Genomic DNA, 12,056 nt, shown 5'->3' with positions numbered 1-12,056 from the left:
AGGCATCACAACAGTAGAGACAATTCCAGCTCGGAGAAGCCAGGGGTCATCAGAAGAGGAGGAGGGGATTAAGTGTGGAAAAACTCAGCTAGCTTCATGGTCTTACCTCCTCCTGGTATCTTCAGACTATAGTCCAGTTATTGTGCAATAAGGGTGAGGGGGAGAAAGAAATGGAGAGAGAGAGAGAGAGAATCGGTATTACTTTTTGTAAATCACATAAGCAAATGGTCTTTGAGTCCTCGAGCACTCTTGGGCTTATCTCTTTCTTTTAATTGTGATAGTAAAACAATAAAAATGAGATTTAATTTTAACTAACATTGGTCTGTCTGAGGTGGCAAGTAACAATAATGAGGTAGAGAAATATTAATCCAGGCTGGTTATTTAAGACCTGACTGAGAGTAAGGGGACACTGTTGGAGGCACCTGCTCAGGACAATGCAGCTCCTCAGTTATGCTTTGGTCTATCGCCGCTTTCTCCTCGTGGTTCTCAGTGTTTTGGTTTTACTGCCACTCCCCCTCATCATCCGCACCAAGGTAAGCAAGCCTGGAGGGCAGACATGTGCATGTCTTGGGCTGTAGGTTGTCCTTTGATGCTGACCATGGTCTGGTTCACAGCTGAAGGAATGGAAATACTTTCTGCTTGTCTATACATTGTACTTGTCTATTTTCTTCACTTCTAGTGGTTGATCTTATTTGGATCTCATCGTCATTAAGTGGAATAATTAGACAGAATAATTAATTGGGTTGTTCCCCACCTGTCACCTAGGTGAATGAAAGAACAAAAGAAACGCAACTCTTTAGATCTTTCAAATTATTAAACTCCAGAGAGCATCATGGATAACGATCTCTTCCCCCAGGAATAAGCAGTGATATATTTCTATATAAAGGGCTAGCAGGGATGCCCAGCTTTGTGACATTGTAACATGATGTAGTTGTCAGCTACAAATATACTGTGTTTTATTCATAGTTATTCTAGGATGCAGGAAGCCCGGAGGCTGAAGGTTATACAGCCCTAGACAGAGCAGGTGACTGTGTAAGGTCTAGAGATACCTACACAGCTGTCAGCTCTGTGTCTCAGAGTCAGCCACAAAACTTCCCAGAAATTTAATTTTCTTCTGGAACAGAGACATCAAAGATATAAAGTTATTTTCCAGGTTAATCAGAAAATGTAATAAGTCATTGCTTTGCTCATTTCAGATTTTAGTGTACTTACTTTGACATACTTATGAATAGCTTTCAGTTTGCTTCTGAAAATAATCAGTCTATTAAGCCCAAAATATTAAACTCTGAATTTTTCCATGTTTTTTTGATGTGGTCAGAACAAGCAAACACTGCACTCCTTCTCTGTGCCAGCCCCAAGTGTGATTTGGGAGAACAGGTGCTGGAGACAAGCTCTCTGCCATGTGTAGCATTTGAAAGCTGTGTGACCTGAACAACTTACATAACCTCCCTGTACTTCTGCTTCCTCGTAAGAGCAGGATCATTGCAGACTCATTGGAGGAGTAAATGAGTAATCACTCGTGAAACAGTAAGCGTGGCTCTGCTAGTCCCCCTGCATGTGTTGCCTGTTCAGCTCAGGGGATTCTTACCCTCCCTTGACAAGCAGTCCTTCACTCAGTAGAAAAAAACCTAGCTGATGCCCTTTTCTCATGAGAACTGTTGGGTTAATAAAATAGAATGATTACATTACATTGGGCCCTCTAGCTTCCCTCAGGAGTCTTATACACCTATCTGGAAATTCCCTGAAGGAAATTTATAGGCGGCAATAGAATGATGTGGAATATTTTCAGCCAGATTTGATCTTTCTACTTCAGCTACCTACACTTGATTCCCAACCATGAAACTAGATAGCTGTCTGACCCTGGTGCACATACCAAATAACAGAATTGACCTGTACATACAAGGCTCTAATATAGCTCTTCCTCTACCATTTCTAGGTCTGTTACTCTGTATATTATGCACAATAAACTTTTTACAAGCCCCCTCCTCATTTTACAAATCTGAAGTCATATCAGAATCTTCTGGGCACACCTTGATTCATTCATGGATGCTTGTCATATCTTAACATTTCTGCTTTAGTATCAACATGGACCTTTGCTTATTGCAGAGAATACAGGAAATTAAACTACAGTCAGTCCTATGCCATGACTACACATCGTCTCTGCTGCTCCTCTGACATACAGATACATCTCACTCTAATTATCATCCATAATTTTAGAGGAGATAAATACAGGCTCACTGAGAAAGAAAACAAATGCATAAATAAAAAGCAGTAATATGAGCTCATGATTCACCACCAGGAAAGTGTATCGTTGCTAAGATATACACTCATTGATTTTCCTTTCCCAAACATGCAATGATAAAAGTATATGACATCTACACATTCGCCCAAGTACACTGAGTACAAAGAGAAGAGTCTGGTATCACTCTGTACTTATGTACTTATGAATGTATTCCACTTTTGTTTTATTCTAATTAATTCATCTGTTAAAATTCAATTAATTTTAATGAGGAAAAATTTCCTAACACAATAACAGAATATTTTTTTGGCAATTTTGAATAGAAATTTTATCATTAACCAACTACTAAGTAAACTTAAAAGAACATTATTTAGCCATTGCAATGAAGGCAGAAAAAAAGGTATAATATTTGATGGAGGTTCATGTCAACCATGGTATACATCAATTTATGGTTATCATCTTTCTTACTGAAGTAGGGTAACCTACATCTGTATACACAACAATAAGGTAGCAAAGGAATTCAAGTAAAATTAAAAGTCAAACTTGTCTTTTTGAAACACAGTGAATGTATGTGACATATAACCAAAAAGTGAGGAATTGCTGGCTGTGATCCCTACTGGTTACTGGTGAGTTTAGAAAGTGGCCATGGCTCCAGTCTCAACTCCATCTCCAGCCAAAAATGTGTCATCAACAAAGGGATCCTCAGAGTTTTTAGGCAACGCTAAGAGAGAAAGAGAAAGGGTATCTGTACAGAGCACTCCTCTCTTCCAGGCATTCTGCCAAAATCTTTGCCCAAATCATTATATTTAACCTTCTAACAAACCCACAGATGATGGTGGGCATGCCAGCATCTTGTTCTGCATCTGAAGGAGCACGTGCTCAAAGACACTGAACACAATCACAACCGAGAGGCTTGTTCTGAACTTGGGTTTTCTCAAAACTCTGAATTCATATGTTAACAGATGTTTTAGACTCTTCTCAGTTTTGTGGTTGGTTTTAGAGGTTTATCCCCTGTGGATTGTTAATCATTTATCAAGAACCCAGCCAGTTCTCTACGAGATAATGTTCCCAATAAGCCAAAGAGCAAAGGAGGCTTATCCTATTTCCTTAATTAGCATCATGCTATTTAGAGTCTTGAGGTAGAAATGACATTGATTCCCGACACTGGGGAAAGGTCTTTTGAGAAATGCAGCAATGAATTAGGTGTGTGCCATTTCCTGATTTCAGAGAGCTCCAGCTATGTCACATGGGCATGTCTGCTTGTCCGGTTACGTTGACCCTTTCTTGTCCAGTGCTCGCCATGGATCATGGCACAGGGCTGAAATCTCTACATCGTCATGTTGAATGAAACATTGAGTTCATGTTTTTCAGTGCTTTCATGGGAATGGTATCTTATAAGGAGATTGTGCCTTATTCCTGAAGCTTCTGGGCACAAGTCAAATAGAGGAGCAGATTTCATTTTTATTAGTTGGTTACTATTATTAATTGGTCACTCACATTTTCCAGAATAGATATAGAAAGAAAAACTAGTAAAGAGCTTTGTATAATGTGGTGGCTTGTGTTTTCAAACGCTTGTCTGAGTCCATTGTCTGACCAGCAATATTCATTGCAAGTATCTGTATCTATAGCGATTCCATTATGGTTCAGTCCTATGGTATTGCTGCAGATTTTCATTTGATACGTGATAAATTATGCCTTTGTATGAATCCAAAGTATCAGAAATATTATTAAATTCTCATGTAAACACAACGCTACTCTTATTTATTCCCCAGTTTGTAGTTACTGATCAATGACAAAGTTCTAATGCAACTGCTGATTTTCTTGAATCAACTAATCACAGTGAATTTTTCTAACTTTAAAGGAGAAATTGCCACAATATTCCCATTCAGAAGGCTATTAATACTGCCCTAGGTGGTGTGCAACAGTTCCATTTATATTCACTGTGGGACTCTTTGCTTATGACTGTTTCTAGCAGTTTGCTAATTTAATCTTTTCAGTATGTGCTCAGTTTTATTTTCAATCTTTTACTTTATTTTTTTACAGTGTTTTTGCTTGTCTTGGTATTACTGTTTGGGAAACATCAAAGTTAAAAGAAAAGACCAGCTAGGGACCTGGCTTAATCAGTATACTGTTTGTCTATCATCCCTGAAATCCTCAGTTCAAGGCCCAGCACTGTATAAACAAAATGTGGTGGTCTATGCCTCCAATCCCAGCACTTCAGAAGCAGAAGTAGGACTAGAGGTCAAGGCCAAGGCCAAGGATTCACTAGACACTGTTTCTGTTACAAAAAAGTAAATAAATAATCAAGCCCAGGTTCACCAAGAAGCCATAAGAAAAACCTGAGCAGTCATATATTATCCTATTGGCTGCATTTCTCCCAAAAGTGTCTCCCTCCAGCTGTCTGATACTTTTGCTTGGAGCTCTTTTCACAATAAAAAGACAGGAAAACAATCTTATGGGTCTCAAAAAGCATTTAGTGGTTGATGGATTGTAAAATCCCAACCACATTCAGTTTTCTTTTTAGTACTTCTATTATATACTATACACATACACATACATACACATACACATACATACACCACACACACACACACACACAAATATATATATATATATATATATATATATATATATATAAAACCTCAATATGGACTCCAAAGGAGAAGAGCCCTGGAGAGTGAAGATATAAGCATAAGCCTCAAACCTACGCATCCTGTCAGAGGCTTTCCCACGCTACCTCTCTCCTACCACCGTGTATGCTGTCTTTCCATCCAAATCTTCCTCTCTGCATCTTCCCTTCTTCACTCTCACTTACTCTCTCTCTCCATGAGACAACAATCTTTCTATTCACACATCATCTTTTCGTGCCCCTTCTTCCAAATTCTCATCATAGTACTGATTTCAAAATGCTGGCTTGGTCTGGTTATGATCACCAGGCCGGCATCTTTTACACTGATGTTAAGCTTCAGCTTCGACATTTGTCCAAATAACCTCCCCCCTCTCTCTTTCCCATCACTCTTTGCTGTCCCCAGAGCACCAGTGACTATTCCTCATGCTCTCTTTGCTTTGCTATAATCTCTTCCTGCCTTCTAACGCCCTGCCCTGCTGGAGAAGACTCATACAAACTCAGGGTCTTTGTGGCAGCCATTGTTTCATGAGAGCTATGCTGGCCCCATTGAGTTTCATTCCATGTAATCATCTTTGCCCTCCTCTGCAGACTGTAACTGCAACATGAGGATCACCCAGATTGTTGACCTGTGCTCTCTAGCCCCAAATAAGGGGCTTGCCACACAGAGAGTAGAGAACTCTACTGAGTGAGCAAATACACGGTTCTTGTGTCACAGAAGGATGTGAAGCTTCGGTGAGCTGTGAGGTGGAGAATGATTGGAGGAAAGGGTCTTAGTACAGAGAAAGGAGCAGTGAAGAGAACATGGGTATATATGGAAGGTGCCTGACCCATAAAGCTCATTTTCCCTTCTGGAATAGGATTTTGTACCTTGCTTGGTAAACATGACAAATATGACAGCTCATAATAATCAGCCCCGTAGTAATTATTAGAAATAGTCAATATCTCCTTTCTGCAATAGAACAAACCTAGGTTAAACATTATCCAGAGTCACAGGAACCTATACATGGAAGAAAAATCTAGAGCAGACTGCCTGACTCATAACCGGCAGCAGGGGGCCCTCCTTTGTGTTGTTGTTTGAATCTTTAAATCAGCACACAAGCTATTAGAAACTCCAAAGCTCACAGAGCACAATGGTGTCTTGTATTGTGTTTTTGTTATTTTTTAATTAGGATACAGGGTGCTAGAAATACTATGGAATTTTTTTTTCTACTAAAACTCACTTTGTTAGGAAATGACATTGCTCTAGAAGAGTGTTTCTTTTCTTTTTTATTTATTCTTTAGTCTCTTTACACATCAGACTTTATCCCCTGAGATAAAATAAAGCCATGTCACCAGGGTGCTATCTAGATATTGAAGTGGAATGAAAAGGGGAGTTCAAAATATCCCTAATACCTTGCAGATGGATGTTAAGGCAATACATGATTGGACAGTGGAGAGGTAGGTGGGGAAAAGGCTAGGAAAATGGCTAGGAGGAGAGAGAAGGGAAGATTCTGGGAGGAACAAAGATGGAGGCAGATGTTTATGTTTCTCCAGGCGCATTGCTTAAGTAAGGTTATAATGAATGTTTTATAAGGGATGGAATTGTACACGATCTTTTGGCTTACAAAGGTTGGCCAATTATGTTATGCCTGTTGGATCAGAGTAATTTGATGTGTTCTTTGATGTGAGTACTTGATTGAGTTCAGAAGGTGTAGTGTCAAAACGCATACAGTCTGCCACAGAGTTGGGATGTGTGTGTCTAAGGTTTGGCAACAACACGCTAAGAAGGGAGTGAAAACGCATGCTTGGGCCGTCGCATCTACCGGGACAGAAGAAGCAGGGGTGGTAGAGTGAACCTCTCCAGAGTTCATAGAGGCAGGGTAAGGCCGCCAAGTTAGAGATCCCAGCAGTGCCAGATGGCCCTGTGGGAGCCAGCAAAGCTCGGGGGAAAAGGGGTTAAGACATCCTTTACTATTTAACGCAACAATCCCCGGAATAGTGAAGCCAGCAACTGGCTGTCTGTTCTCTCCCCCTTTTAAAGTCTAAAAATCTAACCAAAGATGCTACTTTTCCCTGACTGTAACTTTGAGCTCCATACTTTCCCATTTTCAAAGACAGGGATCTTTTAAAATATATCAGGCTTTGAAATTATTATGGATTGATCCGTGGGGCAGGTGTATCAGAAACCATGCAAAACTCTTTCAGGTTCTGTCCGGTAATAATGCGGTTATAGCACATAGACTTAGAATGCATTTTTTCTCCTTTCTTATTCGTTTTGTGTCCTCCCCAGAAATTAGTTGACATGAGTGAGGCATCTGGTTGACCCCCTTTCCTCAAGTTCTGATGGAAAGAAAGCATCTCTCTTATCACATAAAGACCACATCCCCGGTCCACTATCAGTCAATGTGTCCTTCTAAAAGGGAAGGGGTGAAAAATTGTATTTACAACAGAACATATGTGTCATTGTCATCTGGAACTATCATTTCAAAGATAACCAAGGTAATCTTTCAACTCAGTGGCTACATTTCCAAAGGTAATATGAGAACTTTGGGAAAAGGACAAAAACCTTCTAGTTGCTTAGTCATAACTATGTTTGCTTTGGCTCTTCTTAGCTGAGTAAGGCAAAATAGAATGAAAATGCTCTTAAATCAAGACTGTGGGTGTGGGAGAATGTCAACTATGACCTCACCTCTGCACATAAATATTTTAGTTATAATTCTTTTAGCTAGAGAGATGTGGATGCTGGGGTAAAATGGAAAGATATTGTCTCAGTGGGGCAGAGTGTTCAGGCTCACGAAAACAGAAGAGGGATAAAAGAGGAACAAAGTAAAGTGAGAGATTACTAAGGCCAAGGAACCCTGTGCTTGAATCGACAAAGAGTACTCTGTGTAAGTATCAGATTAAATTAGCAATCATAATGGGACAATGAACATAGAGAAGTAGTAGTCTACAGATTTCACAAAGGATTCTGGGATCAGATCCAGCTCAGCACAAAAACCTAAGGGCAGAAGAGAAATTATTTAATCCATGAAAGACAACAGGAGGAAGACTGGTCACTGCTTCTAGTCCATAGGAAACAGGCACATCCAGTATCCCCTGGCCAGAAAGAACCACACATAAAGATTGGTAGCTCCCTTATTTAGTCAGATGTGCCATTTGGGTATTACTAGCAGGCTGAGGACTCTCAGCTGACAGAATCTTATCTAAGGACAAAAGGAGGTCAAAGTGAAACTCTAGAGCAGGAAGATAAGCATCTAAAGAGAAAGCACATAAAGAAAATAATAGAAAGTTCCCTTTGTATATATGACCATTTGGTATGAGAAACCAACATAATTATGATTTAATTTTTAAATGTATATAAATAAAGAAAACAACTACTACTCAGGATACTTTTGAATGATTCAGAAATGCACTACAATAATGAGGGCTGCAGAAATCAATAAGCAGGTAAAAAAAATTCAATTAAAATAAACGGGAATAGGCAATATAGGAAAGCCGAAGCATGCATATATATATATATATATATATATATATATATATATATATATATATATATATATAGAGAGAGAGAGAGAGAGAGAGAGAGAGAGAGAGAGAATCCTTAAAAATAGAAGTATAAGCAAGAAGAGATGACAAAGTATCTTAAAAAATTATGTTAGACATGAATAAATGTAGTCAAAAATTAAAAACACACACAAAATAAAATTTAAAACTCTGAAGTATGTTGGGGGTTTTGAGTGGTAAGCAGCTTCCTCAGGAGATAGGTCTCCTTTTCTGGTTGAATTAAGTTTCTTTTTGGATGACTTGTGTATATCAACTAACATAAGCAATTTACTGTGACAGTACCCTACCAGGATAAGATGAATAACAGGACCATGCCAAGGCATGGCTGAGGCACAGCCAGAAGGTATACTGATTAGAAAGGTGTCTATTGGGAGACTACTTTTCCTGCCTTATGCCTGATAAGCTGGGGCACTTTATTAGGTGTTCTTGTAAGGGTCAGCTTTATTCTAATCTGTGTTGTGTTTGTCTTGTGTCCTGATAATCCTTTCGCCTGTTTGCAGCAAGACTGGTAGCTAAATGTCAGTCAATAACATCTCTATAGATGTTTGAATTGACCTCATGCCTACTGTTAATTTTAGTTTTTTAAGGTATACCCTTCCCTTGAAGGGTCAATGCTCCACTCTGCCAGCAATTGAAATGTCCCTGCAGTGGTCCGTCATATGTTAAGGAATTGATTTGTTTTGAAAGAGAGGAGAGCACCAAGGGCTCTGAGTGCAAGTGTTAAATGCCCTTGGAGCCATGGGGTCAATCAGGAGAACAAATGAAGGGATAGAGAGGCATATTGGATTTGGTTGTTTTGGTCTAGCTTTCTTAAGTATCTGACAGGCCTCATACCCCATCAATATCAAGAGGCAAACTCAAGGAACAAAACTCTTCCAGAATGTCAAAACATAGAACTTAGTGTTATCTAAAAATACGACCTGAAAGAGAAGATGAGATGGTGATGGAGATCTCGAGAGACTTGGATATCAACTGTATCAGAATGGCTATTTCCTTTGCCTTCGTTATTTAGGTCTCCAAAAGTTATCTTTTTCTTATACAAGAAACATCCCGTGGTTAGGGGTGTTGAAACAGCTCCCACACTTGTGGAAAAGTAAAGGCTGGGAACCCTGGCTACGTTCATGGAGGAGGATTCAGGAAGAGGATGGGGTGGTGTTCAGTTGGCTAAATGGAAATATCTAAAAATAGACCACATGGTTATTCAGGACTGGTCAGGTAAGAGGATGCTCAGGAAGACAGGTAAGAGGATCCACTCTGAATTAAGGTATCTTGTAGGCCAGGGTCTCCACATTCTAGTGCTAGTAAACGTGAAATGGGTACCATCCTGAGACTCATCTGGTGAATCTAAACTCTATTAACTGTTAGGGAGAGCAGAGTAGGTCCATTATTCAGTTAAGTAGTTGGAGGACATGAGGCTTAGATTAGGTTCTGCTGTGGTGAAGAAAGATGGGTTAACAGACAAGGGTTTGACTTTGGGAAAACTGTCAATTAGTAGTTGAGAATTAAAAGGGTGGAGCCATCTGAATAGACTATTAATAATTCCTGTGGAGCCTCTATTACCTCTACGAGAATGAGCTGTAAAAAAGGAGCAAGGCTGGGCCCTGTGTAGTCTCTGGTTCCTTATTTGGCCCTATCATCTCCTCCCGTGCACTTCCCTCATTGTGCTACCAACCACCAGAAGATGTTCACGAGACCCGAAAAGATCGCCCAGTCTTGAACATTTCCATTATAACAATGGGAAACAACAATACAGAGGCTGGGGACCAGGATGAAGTACAAGGCCTAGGATGAAACTATGATTCCAAATTTAGATTTTCAAGTAAAGCTTAAATAAATCTATTAAGGCAAGTTTGAGGAAAAATAGGGCAACTTCCTAAATAGATCATAAATCTTGTTGAAAAAACCATACATGAAAAGAGTGATAATATTGTAGGAAAGAATTTGGAGAAGCAGCACAGGAAAGGGGTTTGTTTTGCACTGCTGTACCAACAGCAATACTGTCAAAATTATACAAATACTAAATATGAAATGCAAAATTGGTGTAACTATCTTTTGGGAAAATGGAAATAGATAAATGTTTAAATGGGCTCTTCCACCCCCAAAATGGTGTTACTTGTTTTCTGTTCTATGAAAATCTTTTTTCTATGTCCACATAGAGCTGAGGTACAAAGATGTTCTCGGCCATACAGTACTGAGAAATTAAGGAGGGTTAGAAAGCAATACACACAAATGCTAATATACTCCTTAGCAAGGAAAATTGGATTCACTTAAAATGAATTTAACAACAGGTATACATGTATCGGTGTAAAGTCACTAACCATGCAAAATGCCCAGTCAAACGGTCCCAAAATGATACAGAAGTAAAGCATTTTCACCTTAAAAGTGGGTGTTGAGCCTGGGGAGATGGTGACACTCACCACACAAGCATGGATCTCTGAGTCTGGGTCCTCAGCTCTCCTGTGAAAGCCGGGGTGGTGGTAAGTGCCTGCAACCCCTGTGCTGAGAGGTGGAAACAGGACGATCCCAGGGATCTCTGGCCAACCAGGCTAGCCCGGATGTTGAGCGAAGAGCCTGTCACAAACAGGGAAGAGACGTGGTTGAGAAAGGCATTCTAACGTGAACTTTGACCTCCACACATGGCTGCTCAGGCAAGTGCACTCAGACACAAATATCCACACATCCAGACACCAGCCACGGAAAAGGGGAAAAAACGCATGGTTATTAAAATACCAATGGTCTCTATATAACAAAACTCACTAAACACAGACAGAAGGAAACAAACCACAAGCTAGACAGAGGCAAATCTCGGGGACGAGTACAGGGAACGAACATGACTCTGACGAGTTTTTCACAGAAACACTTTATATCTTACAAAAAGTAAAGTAATGGGTCCGAATATCTACAGGTGTCCAATATGGCAGAGTAAAGAACGATATGTTATGTAATTTTTCTGGCTGTCCTGAATACCCTAGAATCCCGAAGGCTGTTTTAAAACAGATTGCTCCAGTGCTTTGTCCCCCCCCCCCCCGTGCTTCCAAAGTGAAGGGGGAGTGTTTTCCCATAGCCTTCCCCTCGCCTCGGTGAGAGAGACCCTTCCTGGAGCAGGAAAGGGAGAGATGCTCAGGCATACCCAGGGAGGTCCAGGTGCTCATAGGCAGTGATTAGGGGACAGTACATCACCTTCATTTTGATCTAATAGATTATCTGATGACCATATACTGAGCAAGTCTCCTCTGCTTGAATGAGTGTCTTGTTCCCTGAAACAAATAATATACCAAAAAAAAAAAAAAAAAAAAAAAAAAAAAAAAAAAAAAAAATGGAGCATCTAGAGACTTTGAACATGTAAGTGGCACTGAGGGTCCTGCTGAGGTCTGTGGGTATTATTTCAACCTTCATCCTCCTGTCTCTTCTTCTGTTTCCTCTTCCCACCCCTTCTCTGCCTTCCTTATGCTCCCTTCACATGAGGCATTCGAAGAGAGGTAGCCTGGAATTTGAAAAGCATTTTGTAAAGTCTGTGGCAGTGATAATTTTAAATATGTCTTCCCTTCCTGCAGTTTCTGTCACAATATAAACAAGATAAAAATAGCTATTACTCCAGTTTCTGGCTCTCTGTCCACAGATTTATAGGATTTTCCTAACTCTGGA

At 40.0% G+C, this 12,056-nt stretch overlaps 1 protein-coding gene across 1 annotated transcript in view; it reads left to right on the top strand.

Moving 5' to 3' along the window:
• Nucleotides 1–434: 434 nt before the first annotated feature.
• SLC13A1 (solute carrier family 13 member 1) overlaps nt 435–12,056 on the top strand; it is a gene marked incomplete at both ends in the record, with an annotated part of 72,980 nt that continues 61,358 nt past the window's right edge. The window contains one exon of the mRNA XM_080936155.1: nt 435–533. Coding sequence (XP_080792281.1) covers nt 435–533 — 99 coding nt within the window. The remainder of the gene's footprint in view (nt 534–12,056) is intronic.

Source organism: Micromys minutus (genome assembly GCF_963924665.1).
Source record: "Micromys minutus genome assembly, chromosome: 23".
In the NCBI taxonomy this organism is placed as follows: Eukaryota; Metazoa; Chordata; class Mammalia; order Rodentia; family Muridae; genus Micromys; species Micromys minutus.
The sequence above is the reverse complement of the archived record's forward strand: the minus strand, read 5'-3'. Positions and strand labels throughout refer to the sequence as shown.